The following is a 16827-nucleotide window of genomic DNA, read 5'->3' as shown; positions in this document are numbered from 1 at the left end:
GGACACTCAAATGTTCTCTGGATTTCATATATCATTCTTCTTTTGAAATTAAATAACCATGTATACAGCATGCAATTCATACATATTGTGAAGAACTTAGTGAACTTCTAACATGTTATACACGTCACACATACTGAAAGAGGTGACCATGTACCTTATATATTTTAGTGTCTCAGGAGTGTTATGCCATTAAGTGGCATTATGGTTTTATTAAAGGGAGCTACACTTGACCAGAAAACATTTCTAAATAAATTGTAAATTTCATTTAATTCATATTTATAGTGTAGCATAATACTAAAGCTTTTCCTTTGTAGCTTATTTGGTTTGCATCAAGACTCAAAAGAGGCCCATTTAATATCAACTTTTCAACATTTAAAACTGAAAACTTTAGACAGTTTATTAGACAGTAGAGAAGCCCATGAGCATGTATTGACTTAACCCTTGTATTATGTTAAGGGTCAATTTGACCCGTTTGCGTTTTTGTGTTGACCAAAATACTGGTTAACCTATATTTGTCTTCATGAAATTGTATGACATTTCCTCATTTAGGGTCATGAACTTGTTCATAAAATCTGGACACACTGATGTGTAGTGGAATGTCTGTTCAGAGTTTGTATACAAAGATGATGTTGCGGGTCATTTTGACCCAGAGACTTTCAACACCCATTTAGGGGTGTGTGTGTGTGTGTGTGTGTGTGTGTGTGTGTGTGTGTGTGTGTGTGTGTGTGTGTGTGTGTGTGTGTGTGTTTGTGTGTGTGTGCGATGCTATTGACGATCCGGATTGTGAATTTTCCTATGATGAAGAAGATTCAGGGGACCAGTCTGGTGTAGTATACATTAGCTGAAAACAATGGGCAGCAATCATCCTCAACATGGACAGCTAAAGATGCTAACATAAAATGGTCAACATCACCACACTGACGCCAAGGCAGACTGTCATCAAGATGACTCCAAGCCCCACAAGATTTTCTGCCACACTAGTTGATGATATTCAATCACCATTTCATCTCTTCATATCCCAATCAATAGATAGGATCATAGTGGACATGACCAACTTGCAGGGGAGGTGTGTATTTCAAAAGAAATGGAAGCCACTGGATCAGATTGACTTGCATGCATACATTGAAATCCTAGTCCTGCTGCGTCCGCAGCATCCGCCGCATCCACCCATGCTCTGCAGTGCCACGTTTCATCCCACAACACCCTGCTGTGATGTTCATACACACAGAGTAGTCAGGATCCGGTATTGGAGACTGCACTACTCAGTATGACACGATGTGCCCTGCTATGACATGAACTTCCATGACTACATCAAGGTCACTGTTCCATTATCTCTAATGTGACTATTATTTACCACTGTTCATCACACCCCCAACCGGCCCCGTCAGACACCTCCTACCAAGAGTCTGCCGAGGTTTCTTCCTAAAAGGGAGTTTTTCCTCGCCACTGTCGCAAAAGCCACTGATAATGCTTGCTTTTGGGGGAATTACTGTAATTGTTGGGGTTTTGGAATTTATGTGAGTGTGGTCTAGACCTACTCTATCTGTAAAGTGTCTCGAGATAACTCTTGTTATGATTTGATACTATAAATAAAATAAAATTGAATAGTATTAGCTAGAGTTTACAAGTCAAAGGGAGAAGCAATTGTCAGTCTGTGGAATGATGAGAATGGAAGGCCAATATTTCTAGCAACAATGTCTTTGGAGTCAATTCATACGAAAGCTGGTCGAGTGAAAGAGACAAACTAGCTGAGATCAGAGATGTATGGGATAAATGGGTCAAAATTGTACCTGTCTTGTACAATCCTGGTCCCCATGTCACTGTAGATGAACACCTTGTTCCATTCAGGGGGCGCTGTCCCTTCTGACGGTACCATTGCCCAACACGCCTGCCAAGTATGGCATCAAAATATGGGCATCCTAGGATGCCAAATCTAGCTACTATGCATGGAATATGCAAGTGTATACCGGAAATATTTTCACTAAATAATTGGTAAAACAGTTTTGGGGGAAAAAATGTTTGTGATTAGGAAAAAAAGTTTGTTTTGAGTGTATTTACACTGTACGGGTCATTTTGACCCGTAACATCATCAATGTCATTTTTTTTCAACATAATACGAGGGTTAAAGTTTATTTATTGCAGACAACGTGAGAAACAAGAAAACTAATGCCTTTCTGGAGAGGGTGAACACCAGCCAATTCCAATTAATGCCAAAGTTGTTATTGGGTTATAACTCATCTATAACACGTTAGTTAGATTCCATTCCACAGTTCTATGCATTGTATCCATTGTAATATTTCCTAGTTTTAGTTGATGTATTTAAATTGTAGCTTGTTTTATTTGATCATCATTCCAAAACCCAATATATTCAATTTACTATCATAAATGACAAAGAAAAGCATCAAACCCTCATAGTTGAGAAGCTGGAAATAGCAAATGTTTGACATTTTAGATTTATAAATGTCTAAAAACATTTTATTGATTAACAGAATATTAGCTGACTGATCAATTCATTAACTAATGCAGCCATTTTTTTGTGAAAGATGAAACAATGTATTATCATAGAGAAAGAAAATCCAATAAGTCTTCAGTGACTTTAGAATGATACTGAGTGACAATAGAGAATAGCATTCTTTGGTTTTGTATTTGCTACAGTATGCTTTAAGTTTAGTGTTGCCCGAATGATAGAACTGTCCATGGTACTGAAAGGGAGCTGTCCGTGGTTCTGAACAGGCATTATATGCCATAAAAAAATCGTTATTTGAGACTCACTACTGTGAAAACCATCACGTAAAGGGTAAAGAAAAAAGTTTTTCTGTATCTGTGGTCGTGATGTCTCGTGTTCACCGACAGGAGGTCATATTTACCAACTTTTTTTGATGTAGCGCTACATCACTGCGTCATAACCAATGGGATATTTCAGAGCAAAGCAATATGTCAACGGGATGACGTTGTTGCTGGCGTAGGGCTGCAGTTTGATGGCTCCTACTAAATGAATGCAGTGGGAATGGATGAGGAAGACACACTGCTGGTCAGACAGTGCGCACGGCTGACCTCCGCACACATTATCAGTTTATAAGGATTTTATCATCACATTTTTACTTCAGAGAATTTCTGTCTGTTTGGTTTTTCTTTGCAGGGATACGTGTTGGGTGATCTCCCTAACTGTATTTGTTATTGTAGGACACGAGTGGTAAGTTGTGCGAATATTATTGCTTACATTTTTGTGATCAAATTGCCTTTAAACCATTGCCCAGGGCTCCAAAATAGACATTAAATGTTCCTGTGCAAAGGCGTAAACACTTTTCTGAACACACAAGATGAACTTAATCTTAACCATCGATCTTAATTCTAAATCTTAGAGTCCTAAAACTGTATTTTAATGAGAGAAGGGAGAAATAATAGTGTGGAGGACACCATTTCGCTCGATTTCAACGTAAATGAACATGTTTAGTTATGTTTAGACTGATTACAACTTAATTTAAGATCCACTTTATTTTCACCCTTTTTCTGTCACTTGCTTTAAGATTAATATAAAAAAATGTAATGTAAAAAATAAAATCTCTTGTTCAAATGGACACAGAAAAAAGGGCATGGAGTAAACATGTTCTTCCTTCTTCCTCTTCACCTGTGTTGGTCCCAGTGGACACAGCATGCTGTCGTCCCTGAAGACCCTGCTGCTGCTCTCGGTCCTGTGCACGCCGACCTCCAGCCTGTGCCTCCGCCTCTACAACTCCCGCTCCGACCTGCTGTGCGACGACCAGATGGCCGTCGGGGTCCGGAGCGAGGAGGACGAGCCGGGTTACTCCCCCGTGGGCGGCTGGGGGTCCCTGCTGCAGTCCGCGGAGTATCTCTCCTCATCCTCCACCTCTTCTTCTGCAGAGTCCAGCCGGGAAAAAAGGACTTCAAGTCCCGCAAACTACCGCTTCATGAGCCGGACGAAGCTCAGAGGGCTGATGGCCCGCAACAGCAGCAAAGGGGACCGGAGGAGCAGGCTGACCCTGTCCCTGGACGTCCCGACCAACATCATGAACGTCCTCTTTGATGTCGCCAAGGCCAAAAAGATGCGAGCCAAGGCGGCGGAGAACGCGCTCCTGCTGGCTAAGATTGGAAGGAGAAAGTGAACATGTTGAACAACTTAGATCTTAACAGCCATGACCCGTGTTGGCCTCCACCGTTACTCAAATGTAATGAATTCTTATTCACTAGTGGGCTACTCCTTTTGATTTGTTGCTCCAGGGGAATATTGTTTTATTTCAAATCACGTTACAGGTAAAATAAGCATTTATAATATAATTAAGTTGCTCTCATGTGAAAGGTTCTTAGAAAGTCTCTTATCTATTATTATTATTATTATTATTATTATTATTATTATTATTTTTGTATTTGCTTCAATAAAAATACTGGGGAAACTTGGGACAATGCATGATGTAAACGTATGAAGCTTTTTGACTAAAAGTTGGATGATGATTTTAGATTGTTTTTTTTGTAGTACAACTCAGCTTCATGATTCAGCTTCACAAATTGATTTTCTCTTAAGTTAACTTTTAAAGTTTGTTATGTTAGAGTTTTGATTGAAATCATGCCTTTGTGGTGAGAATGATCCATGTGTTTCTTATCAGAAATGTTGTAGCAACATCTTAAATCAAGACATAATAAGGTCAAAAGCAATGAAGACAAAGTTATTTTACTTGTACCAAGATGATTGGTCATTTCAGGCATGAAAATGTGAGACATGTTTTGCATTGGAAACAGTTGAAATTGTGTCACACTTTGCTCCCTTCCAATCTGAAAAGAAGATGTTGAGATTCATGGACTTTTACATTTTCACTTCAAGCAGGACAGCCCTTCGATTTTCTTTATCCGTAAAATGAATGTTTAATGTGGTTAGTTTGCCCCAGAGTCATACATTTTTAAATGTTGGACTAAACAAGAAGAACAAAGCAGTAGAGGTCATCAAATCTTATGTCGTTAGGAAAAGACCAATGAAAGGTTTTGTAATTATGTTGCATAATCATAACATTTGATATTATTATGTTTTTTTTTCTCTTTGCTGCTATATTTATTTAGGGGCTTTGCTGTTTAGAAGTTCACATGGAAGCCGATAATGATTTCAGATTGTAATGTGAAACATCAACAAAAACACAACACTGAACACTGATTCTGAAATATTGTACAACCAACTGTAAGATCATGAAATACAGTAAAATGCAAGTGCATGAGAATGTATGTGTTCATCAGATGTCTGTTATTTTTATACTCAAAATAAAGGATTATTTTTCCTCAAATAAAGCAGATGTAAATAACTACATTTGCCTCTTTTATATAAAGCATTTTGAACAATGGATCCATAAAATATTCCTATCAATTATTATTATTCCTTTACCATCCATATGGCTAATACTAGACTGCAGACATCAGCATGTCTAGTATTATTGGACAATCTAAGCTATATATATATATATATATATATATATATATATATATGTATATATATAGTATATATTGGTACAGTGTATATGTTGGCTGTTAAGTATTAAGAAATTAAAGTACAAAAATGTTTATGTTGTGTTTAAGATAAAAAAAATAGTATATCATTATTTAATAACTTTAAAAATATCATATATCAACATCAGCTCATATATCAACACCAGTTGCTCTACATTGTTACCAGTATGCTATTTAACTCTGCCAGTGGATGAGAAGTTTGGTTATTCCACCAAACTGAATACTTTCGCAGCTATTGGGTTTAATAGCTGGTCATGTAGTTCACCTGTCCAAGAGACAAAACAAGAGTTACATTGGCAATGTAAACATGTTTCTCCCTTTGAACTTATTTGAATTGACCACACTCACACAGCAATGTTGACATCTTGTGGCCATTTGGTCAGGTTGTGAGTCAGCTCTGCAGGTGTGCATCCCTCAGGTCACTCTGCTGACCTGGTGTATACATGTCAGTGGATGTCCTTATACCTTCCATTTTCCAAACTGTGCTCCACTAGGTTGAGTTACCAACCAGGCAGGGTCCGTAGGCTCCAGGTTCATTGTGACAAGATTACTTGCAAATGTGTCTGAAAAAACTAAAGCACAGTATAAACTAAAATAAAAAGGCCTGCATTTGTTTTTCTTTTTTACATGGATGCATATTTCAAAATAAATTTGTATTTAACCACCTTGCCACAATTGAAACGACATAAAGCCAAGCAGGGACAGTGATGCATTGCAGCATAGCAGTAGAGTGGGCATTCACTGGGAAAGTCATTATTTCTCAATCCTGATAAATTATTTTCTGATAAATTCAAAGTTAGTATACTTTCACTTCATTTAATTTGGGATATTGGACACCCCAAAAACTGCAATGTAGCAGCCCCTGCTCACTCAATTTGAATAAATGAATATAGTAATGTTTTGAAAATTGTTACCAATCCTAATAAAGGACTTACTGAACATTTGTGATGATAAATCTAGTACACACTGCACTGTATACAGTTGAGATACAGTGTCAGAGAGAAGGATTCTGACCAAGATACGTGCCATCTTTGACAATGTCTCCCATCCACTGCATGACACAATGGTCAAACAGGAATACATTCAGTTTAAGACTCATTCTACCTAGATGCGCCCCGGAGCGGCACAGGAAGTAATTCCTGCCTGTGGCCATCAAACTCTTCAACTCCTCCCTCAGAGTGTCAGACACTGGGAAGCCCTGGGATAATTCATAATTATTTATTTAATATTTATATCTTCAACTGTGCAATATTGACTGTGTGCAATACTGTGCAAAACTCCGGTTTACATACTGTACATTATTAGTGCATTTATTATAACGCACAATACACGTTTCTCAGCACTTTTGTTATTTACATGATTGTTTGCACTGTTGTATATATTAGTGGTATTCATATCTATTTACATATTTCATATCTCATATTGTTTCTATACATTTTAGTATAATGCACATATTTTTAGGCTATTACATTTTTACATACATATATCTTACTTCTCATTTTTTATATTGTTTATTTCTTATTTGTATTTATAATTTCTCTATACATTTCCATTGATATATTTTTAAAAGTATTTTGATTAATAGAAACATTATCAATCATTGATTGATTGATCATGTTTCTTGTCAGCAGCGCCCCTGGCGGGCGTAAAGCGTCATGGTTCTGACGTATGTTTCATTGACGTGGACGTTTCAACCGGAAGTGAGTTTACATTTTGGCTACGTGGAAGTAGCTCCTCTTATGATCGAGGTTGAGAGCATCTTTTGCCCTCGTCCGCCAGCTTCATTCCGACATAATGATTAAAAAGTTTGATAAGAAAGACGAGGAGTCTGGTAAGCTTGGATTAGTAATCATTTTAAATAGTGACAGCGTTTGACCAATGGTAATTGTGTCTGAACCATGGTCTGGACACACAAGATGTTGGACGCTTTGGAAGCTAACGCGGGGCTAGCCTGTTACAGTTAGCCGGCTAGTTAAAGTGAATAGCTGTCAGGGTGAATTAACCTGTCCAGTTACGGTATCTCGTAGGCTAATTCATATTTATGTAACAGGCATTGCAATTTTTTATTACAAACCCTATTTGCAGTTGCATTAACATTTGTACCCACTATTGTTTGATGTCACAATAACACCAGCCCTAAGCTAAGTTTAGCATTGCAAGCTTGGCAGTTTCAGCTTGATGTTGTGATGTTAGTTTTGCTCGTTAATAGACGTGTCCTCTCTAAACACGAGCTCCAAATATAGATGGATGAATCTTGCTGCAGTGATGCTTTTAAATGAGATCTGTCTTCAGGTTGTATGTGTTGCTTGCATGTCTGTTTGATCCATTTTAATGATATGTATCGTTAGCATAAGCTGGCGTCAACTCTGCGTCCTTTCCGTGTGGTAGCGTTGAATGGAGTTAAATAAAGTTATATAACGTTTAACTACACAGACGTCTCACTCTGCTATTTTGACATTTAGGAAGTGGGTCGAACCCTTTCCAGCATCTGGAGAAGAGTGCCGTGTTGCAGGAGGTAAAGTTAGCACTTTATATTGCCAGAAGCATATTCTGCTCTTATATGAGTCCAATAAACAATATCCTAACCTCTGAAATAAAACCAGGTGTCCCTTCTTGTTCACAGGCGCGTATCTTCAATGAGACGCCTATCAACCCAAGAAGATGCCTCCACATTCTCACCAAGATTATCTATCTCCTCAACCAGGTAAAAAGTTGTTTGACAATAATGTAAAGTAGCTTTTTATTGGCATGTGTTGAGTTTGTGTCTGTCTACCTATCTTAAGTCTCTCTCACTCCCGTGTCTTTGTCCATTCAGGGAGAGCATTTTGGGACCACAGAGGCCACGGAGGCCTTCTTTGCAATGACCAGGCTCTTTCAGTCCAATGATGTAAGATTTAATTCATTCATTCATTCATTAGTTAATGGGTTAGATTCATAATGTTTTTCTTTTTTTTACATTTATTGATTGATTTTATGATTCCATTTTAGCTCAAGCTGCATATCATCAGTCTGTAGTGTTCAAATTAGGGCTGGGCAATATATCAATATTATGTTGATATATAAGGCTAGATTTCGTCTTAAATTTTGGATATCGTAATATCATTATATCACACAGGTGTTGTCTTTTCCTGGTTTTAAAGGCTGCATTGCAGTAAAGTGATGTCATTTTCTGAACTTACCAGGCTGTTGTAGCTGTTCTTTTATTTGCCTTTACCCATTTAGTCATTGTATCCACATTATTGGTGATTAATTATCAAAACTCTCATTGTGTAAATATATTGCGAAAGCACCAATGGTCAACAACAATATCGACATCGATTTATTTCATGAAAATTATCGGAATATTTGATTTTTTTCCATATCGCCCAGCTCTAGTTCAAATATAAAAACAGTAATTTCATATTCTTTCTCTCGCTCTCTCCCAGCAAACCCTGAGGAGGATGTGCTACCTGACAATCAAAGAGATGGCCAACATCTCTGAGGATGTCATCATTGTCACTAGCAGGTTTGTACCATGATGGCTCTGAGTATCAGTATGCAAATACTGTAATTGCCCCCAGGAAGTGTGTTTTCTTGAAGTACCTCTTAAACAATGTATCCAGACTCTGTTGTTTTTAATGCATCTGCTATCATCTAGTATGTACAAAATTTAGATATTTAGTTATGAAATCTAGTAAACGGGCAAGGTCTCTTCGACTCGAGGTTAACAGCTCTTCGTTAATGTGTTTCTGTAACCGTTTACAGTCAGTGTCTCTTATTATTCCTTGTGTGGTATTTTACAGCCTGACCAAAGACATGACTGGGAAGGAAGATGTATACCGAGGACCTGCTATCAGAGCCCTCTGCAGGATTACAGATGTGAGTGCTTCTTTTACTTTATTTTCTTTCTTGTTGTCTCCCCATCTCTTCCTTCACCTTGTCATCTCATGCAAGAAAGAAAACATCCTGTTTTAGATATTATTTCTTATAATTGAAAAATCGAAACATCGTTTGTTGAATTTTCCTTGTCTTTTACACAGACCACCATGCTGCAGGCCATTGAGAGATACATGAAACAGGCTATTGTTGACAAGGTGCCCAGTGTGTCCAGCTCAGCCCTGGTCTCCTCACTGGTAAGAAATGGCACGGTTTCATATTTCACTTAGAATTTTTTCTCCTGGTATTTATTTATTTTTTGCTTTTTTTGATAGCTGATCTAAAGTTATTTAATTGTATATCAAATCATTGCTGGTGGGTAATGAAGTCTTTTCTATTTGTGTTCAGCACATGGTGAAGATGAGCTACGATGTGGTGAAGCGTTGGGTGAATGAAGCCCAGGAGGCCGCTTCCAGTGACAACATCATGGTCCAGGTGGGTAGTACAGACAGACTTAGGAATTGTTCTGTTAATGTTATTTTGAACCATTCATTTTGTGTGTAGAAGGAATATTAATATGTTGGTTTGTTCAGATTAAACAGATCTGTTAAAACACTGTTTACAGAGTTTAATTTCAAAGCTGTTTGTGTATGTCCCATCTTCCAGTACCATGCCCTGGGCCTGCTGTATCACCTCCGGAAGAACGACCGTCTTGCTGTCACCAAGATGCTCAACAAGTTCACCAAGTCTGGTCTCAAGTCTCCATTTGCCTACTGCATGCTCATCAGGATCGCCAGCAAACTGCTGGATGAGACGGATGGAGGGTGAGTAGACCTGCAGCAATCTATCTCTATTAGACACACACACACACACAGACATCGGAGTACTTGCACAGTACAGCTGATTCTCCACTGATAAATATTCGTCGTCATCTATGGTATCTCCTAGCCAGATTTAAGCTTAAGTGCGTAACTTTTTGATATTAATGAACGTCCGTTACATTCAAGCCATTGCCAAATGAGTTGCTACAAAGCTAATTAAGACTAACAGCTCCACACAACTCTCTCTGGATTTCTCAGTATGGCTATGTTCAGAAGGTTGTGTCGTTGGGGCGACTTTTGTGTGCAGAAACTTGAGTGAAGATAATTACTTCTATCCAAAGAGTCCATCATGTTTTTTTAATCCTCCATGTCTAGGCCTGTCACGATAAAAAAATTTGCTGGACGATAAATTGTCCCAGAAATGATTGCAATAAACGATAATATTGTCGTTCTGAGACCATTTTCTTCTGATATAATGATAATGGAATAATAATGCAGGTACACCTTTTCAAAACTTTTCTAAATTTCTAAAGAACATTTAACACTGGAACTGGTAGACATTTTAAATATCCACAATAAATGAACAAAACAACCAAAAACAATAAATAAAATGCACTCTCAGTCTCTGTTAACAAAAAATGCACTGGAATAAAAACCAAACACAATAAATAAAATGGAAATTTTTCCGGCCACGATAATTTCTATTTAAATGATCTAGCTAATTTGTATTTATCACGCGAATAATTGATTTATTGCGTATTGCAATAGGCCTATCCGCTTCCTCCTTGGCTACTAGCAACTGCGGAAGGCTTGTATCATGTGGACGCGCCGACAGTTTTGTTGTCATTACTTAGAATTCCTAATGGGGGTGACAGAAAGTACGCACTATAGCTTTAAATACATGATGGCACAAACTGCAGGTTTGATGTCTTGTTGTCAGGTAGTTAACAGCTTGGATTCTGTCTGTTTTCAGTCACGACAGCCCCTTGTTCGACTTCATTGAGAGTTGCCTGAGGAACAAGAATGAGATGGTGGTGTATGAAGCTGCCTCTGCCATTGTCCATATGCCCAACTGTACTGCCCGGGAACTGGCCCCGGCTGTGTCTGGTCAGTAGTTTACTTACACCTCATTCATTTCATTTAGCATTTCTATCTGCATTGTCGACTGAAAGAACAGAATGATGTGTTGATGAGTCTCGTTGTGAATGTATCTCTCTTCCTGCAGTGCTGCAGCTCTTTTGCAGCTCTCCCAAGGCAGCCTTGAGATACGCTGCAGTCAGGACCCTCAACAAGGTACACTTTCCCCCTTCATCCCTCCTTCTCATGGCTTGTTTTATCCTGTATAAACATAGTTTACTTTATTTGGTCAAATGTTAGTCATATTGCTGAGCAATTCAGAAATTGTATATGTAGTCAGGCAGTATAAAAGTGGTCTTGGGTCCTTTTTATATTTCACAGCTAGATACAGAAAGCATGACTGAAAGTGCTTTGCAGTACTTTTTTTATTTATCTTTTTTGAAAACGCGCTGTTTATACTTAAATGTATGATTAACCGATTGGAACGCTTGATAAACTACACTGTCATTTCCTTTGTGTCCACCAGGTGGCCATGAAGCATCCGTCAGCCGTGACTGCGTGCAACTTAGACCTGGAAAACCTGATCACCGACTCGAACCGCAGCATCGCCACTCTGGCCATCACCACTCTGCTCAAGACGGGCAGTGAGAGCAGCGTGGACCGCCTCATGAAACAGATCTCCTCGTTTGTCTCTGAGATCTCGGACGAGTTCAAGGTCAGACAGTTTTACTTTAGTCTTATCCTCTATTTGATAACGCAGCACAACTAAATCCATACACGAAGGGTGTTATAATGATAATAAAAGGAGATAGATAGATATATAGATATATATTTCCCCCATAAATAAACAATTCATCTTGCTTTAAATCCCTGTGTACTTGTTGAAATTGTGAGAATGTGTCATGATGAGGTGTTTTTTTTTCTTTTTCTTTTTTTTTTTTTATCACCCAGGACTTTAGCTTCTGTGGCCACAAAAGATTAATTTCCAATAGCAGATTCATTGCTTTGCCTCCCTCTTTTAATCCTGTTATTTCTGTTCTATTTTCTGTTGTCCTAAATCTGTCGCTGATGCTTGTTTATTCCAGGTGGTGGTGGTGCAGGCCATCAGCGCTCTGTGCCAGAAGTATCCCAGGAAGCACAGTGTCATGATGAACTTTTTGTCCAACATGCTCAGAGATGATGTAAGTTGATCATTAACCGACCACTGACCTGTACACTTTGGTCTTTGCCTTACTGGGGAGTTTCCTTATCACTGATATCCTTACCCATGCAGACACCTTGCTATAAAGAGCAATGATGTGATCACAGTTTGCATTTTGGCAGCTTTCATGCTTTTCTATTTGTTTTACAAAATATTTAGCAGTCAGATTACTTAAGTGTGGTTTATATGTGCTGACATTTTAAAAGACAAATACTCAAAAGATAAGACATGGTTTATAACAACAGATATACAGTATACATCAGTGTTGATTAATAGGGTTTAATGTGTCTGTCCACAGATTGTGTGAGGGTGATGCATGTATTACTATTACTTTAAGGCCTAGAGTGTGATGCATGTATTACTATTACTTTAAGGCCTAGAGTGTGATGCATGTATTACTATTACTTTAAGGCCTAGAGTGTGATGCATGTATTACTATTACTTTAAGGCCTAGAGTGTGATGCATGTATTACTATTACTTTAAGGCCTACAGTGTGATGCATGTATTACTATTACTTTAAGGCCTACAGTGTGATGCATGTATTACTATTACTTTAAGGCCTACAGTGTATGTTGCAGTTGTGTTTACGACTTACATTCTTCTCCCTGCAGGGTGGCTTTGAGTACAAGCGGGCCATTGTGGACTGCATCATCAGCATCATCGAGGACAACCCAGAGAGCAAAGAGACCGGCTTGGCCCACCTGTGCGAGTTCATCGAGGACTGCGAGCACACTGTGCTAGCCACAAAGATCCTGCACCTACTGGGCAAAGAGGGCCCACGCACCCCCCAGCCCTCCAAGTACATTCGCTTCATCTTCAACCGGGTGGTGCTGGAGAGTGAGGCTGTTCGTGCAGGTGAGATGGAATGGGATTACTGTGTGAGCCTCACAATCTTTAGTAATGTCACTCATTTTGCCTCCACTCCAGAGGCAGACCTCTCATATCAAAGTGTCTTGCATGACATCCACTTTATTGATAAATATTCACACTATTTTCATGGCATTTTTTATAGCCAGTTGAAACATTTTTCTTCTTTCACCCTCAGCTGCAGTCAGCGCTTTGGCTAAATTTGGAGCTCAGAATGATGATCTGCTGCCGAGCGTCCTGGTTCTCATGCAGAGGTACTCATTTACTTTCATTTGTTCATTTATTTCTTCCGTGACTGTGTACCCCCACAGTTCCTCTTTTATGTGGAATATACAAAGAAAACATTTATATTGTTGGTGATGGACTCCTGACATGTAATACTGTGTAGACCCTTTACTATACACTTGTTTGAATGAATATGTGCTGAAATCAGATTTTAACACATGGCGGTTCTCACAGGTGCATGATGGACAGTGATGATGAAGTGCGCGACAGAGCTACTTTCTACATGAACGTGCTACAGCAGAAGCAGAAAGCTCTGAATGCTGCCTACATCTTCAACGGTGAACTCTCTCACTCTCTCACTCTCAGGATACACTGTTTGACTGCTACTCATAGGGCCTGCTGGTCAAAATGTACACTCACTCAGCAGGTGAAAGCAGAAATGTTAACGTTTGCTCCTCCTGTGTGCTGCTCTCAGGTCTCTCTGTTTCCATCCCCGGACTGGAGAAGTCCCTCCACCAGTACACTTTGGAGCCCACAGAGAAACCTTTCGACATGAAGAGTGTCCCTCTGGCCACCACTCCTATCACAGAACACAAAACAGGTACAACCACACAGCTATTTAGTTATCTGCACAGGGTTATCTACTCATCTTTTAAACTACCACAGTCAGGAATCGGATAGATAAGGAGCGTCTGTTAATGTTTTTTTCTTCTTCCCAGAAATTGCCTCTGTTGCCACCAGCAAACTGCCAGAGAAGTTGGCGCCGTCACGGCAGGACATTTATCAGGGTGAGATTCTAAAACTGCCCGTTATCAGATTCAAGATGATGCAATTAGACACTGATACTCATCTTAATATTCTGGTCTGATGTGGTTTAATACAATTGCCGTCTTGTCTGTCTCGGTCTCTGTTTTTACAGAACAACTGGCGGCCATCCCAGAGTTCCAGGCTCTCGGGCCGCTCTTCAAGTCCTCTGAGCAGGTGCAGCTGACGGAGGCAGAGACAGAATATGTGGTGCGCTGCATCAAACACACCTTCGCCAGGCACATGGTGTTCCAGTTCGACTGCACAAACACTCTGAATGACCAGCTCCTGCAGAAGGTACCGGCTGAGAGGGGATTTAGTTTCATGATCATTTATGTTTTAATTAACTTAGATTTTTCTGGACATCCCTGTTAGATATTTTTCTCTAATTCTTTATTCGGACTCTTGATTAGTCTTGGCTGTGAGGAAAAAAAAAAATAAATAAATAAACTGTCCCAAGAGAAGAAGAGAGTCCACAAGTGACACAGTATTTAGAATTGTTTCAGGATTTCAAATGGTAGTTAAACTAAAACGCGGCAATGCATTTGAAATGAACGTCTGGTGTATGTCAGGTCGTAGTGCAGATGGAGCCATCGGAGTCCTACGAGGTGATACAGTACATCCCAGCGGCCAACCTCCCCTACAGTCAGCCTGGTTCCTGCTACACGCTGGTCCGCCTGCCCGACGACGACCCCACCGCCGGTAGGAACGCTGGGACGTTATTGGGCTCATGGGAGCAATGGCAGACTGCCAAAGAAACTGTGTTCATAACATTTAGATCCCAAATGGGTTACCCAGTTAGTGACTACCTTCTGCATGTACAAGGTCCAAAATGAAATCTTTAGAGCAGCGTTGACTGTATATAAGATTTAAGAGGTGTCCTGTCTGTCCACAGTGTCTTGTACGTTCAGTTGTACTATGAAGTACCTGGTCAAAGACTGTGACCCCAACACAGGGGAGCCTGACGATGACGGTTATGATGATGAATATGTGGTATGTAATCATAACACACCCTCAAACTTTTAAAACGAGGAAAATGATTTTTTAATTTTGTGCATTGTCACCAATGTAAATTTACCTTCTCTTTTTTTTTTTTTTTTTTTTTTTTTTTGTTTCCCCTCTTTGCCTCTATCTCCAACTGCTCTCTCCTCATCCTTCCATCTTTCCTTTGTCTCTTCTCCTCTGCCCTGCTCTTCTTCAGCTGGAGGATCTGGAGGTAACGGTTGCCGACCACATCCAGAAGGTTTTGAAACCGAACTTTGGTGCGGCGTGGGAAGAAGTGGGCGATGAATTTGAGAAGGAAGAGACTTTTGCCCTGGCGTCTGTACGAACTCTAGACGGTAAGTCAGAAATGTAGGGCTGAAATCATTCAGTCCATTGTCAGGTTTCATTACTTTTTGTGTGTGTTTTTATTTTTATATTTTTTTGCAAATAACTGCTTCCAGAGAGATTTACAAAACATGTTAAGTTATGTCATTAAAGCTTTATGCAATAACTGACACCCAGTGTGTTACGTGACTCATCCTTGGTTTTCTCTTACAGAGGCGGTGGGTAACATCATCAGCTTCCTGGGAATGCAGCCATGTGAGCGCTCTGACAAAGTTCCCGAAAATAAGAACTCGCATGTCCTCTTCCTCGCTGGTGGGTTGATATGAGGATGGATGTGGTCACTGTTAGATCTTTTTAAATGTTTTTGTTTTACAAATTCCTTCCTTTTAAAAACGTAATATATCCTGTATGCAAGATAAATGTAACATTTTACATGTCATATCTACAAATAGCAGATCCAATTTAGATTTTAGTGGATTCCAACTTTTGTCCAAAATTGTATGAAGTTCACTTAACAGTACTACAGTTCTTTTTAGTTTTTTACGTGTGTACAATTTAGATTTAAGAACAAATTCTCTCATTTAGATACTTTTTCTATCAAACATACTATTAAACACAAACTATCCAGATTTTATATAAAAATGTCATAATTGACATGCCTGGTGAATCGAGGTTCTGTCGGGTGTGATTTGATTGGCCGCTGACTGAGCGTTCTCGCTCTCTCTCTCAGGTGTGTTTCGGGGGGGTCACGACGTGCTGGTTCGTGCTCGCCTGGCGCTGGCCGACGGCGTCACCATGCAGGTGACGGTTCGCAGCGATGAAGAGACGGTCGTCGACGTCATCCTGGCCTCCGTCGGCTAAAGCGACGCAGCGGCGCGCCAACACAACCACGAGACCTTTCATCTCTGCACGACAAACTCTCTGAGACATCACTTAGATCTTTTCCACAGCTCTAACATTTTTATGTACGATATTGTTTATTATGCTGACATCATCCAACCTGAAAAACGAATAAACATAAATGTTTTACTTCTAGTTTATGAGCTAAAAAGTGTTTATTCCCTCTTTCTTCACACTGTCTGTTGGTCCTCATGTTTTCTTCTGTCAAATCTTCAATAAATTCTGACTGTCAAAGTACA

The 16827-nt window shown here is 39.5% G+C and overlaps 2 protein-coding genes across 2 annotated transcripts; both read left to right on the top strand.

Moving 5' to 3' along the window:
- Positions 1-2972: 2972 nt before the first annotated feature.
- ucn3l (urocortin 3, like) lies at positions 2973-5306 on the top strand. Its single transcript, XM_039791189.1, has 2 exons — positions 2973-3193; positions 3644-5306. Exon 2 carries the CDS (start codon positions 3654-3656, stop codon positions 4122-4124), a length of 471 nt encoding a protein of 156 aa, XP_039647123.1. The 5' UTR covers positions 2973-3193; positions 3644-3653; the 3' UTR covers positions 4125-5306.
- Positions 5307-7201: 1895 nt separating this feature from the next.
- copg2 (COPI coat complex subunit gamma 2) lies at positions 7202-16825 on the top strand. Its single transcript, XM_039792485.1, has 24 exons — positions 7202-7339; positions 7971-8023; positions 8132-8212; positions 8324-8395; positions 8934-9013; positions 9291-9366; positions 9528-9620; positions 9772-9858; positions 10030-10187; positions 11158-11291; positions 11410-11477; positions 11788-11976; positions 12347-12442; positions 13075-13318; positions 13509-13584; positions 13790-13893; positions 14031-14156; positions 14275-14343; positions 14475-14656; positions 14932-15061; positions 15255-15352; positions 15561-15699; positions 15902-16000; positions 16419-16825. The coding sequence occupies exons 1-24, from the start codon at positions 7303-7305 to the stop codon at positions 16547-16549; spliced, it is 2622 nt and encodes an 873-aa protein (XP_039648419.1). The 5' UTR covers positions 7202-7302; the 3' UTR covers positions 16550-16825.
- The last annotated feature ends 2 nt before the right edge of the window (positions 16826-16827 follow it).

This window comes from Perca fluviatilis, chromosome 23 (assembly GCF_010015445.1).
Source record: "Perca fluviatilis chromosome 23, GENO_Pfluv_1.0, whole genome shotgun sequence".
NCBI lineage: Eukaryota > Metazoa > Chordata > Actinopteri > Perciformes > Percidae > Perca > Perca fluviatilis.
Note: the sequence above shows the minus strand (reverse complement) of the source record. Positions and strands in the feature narration are given on the sequence as shown.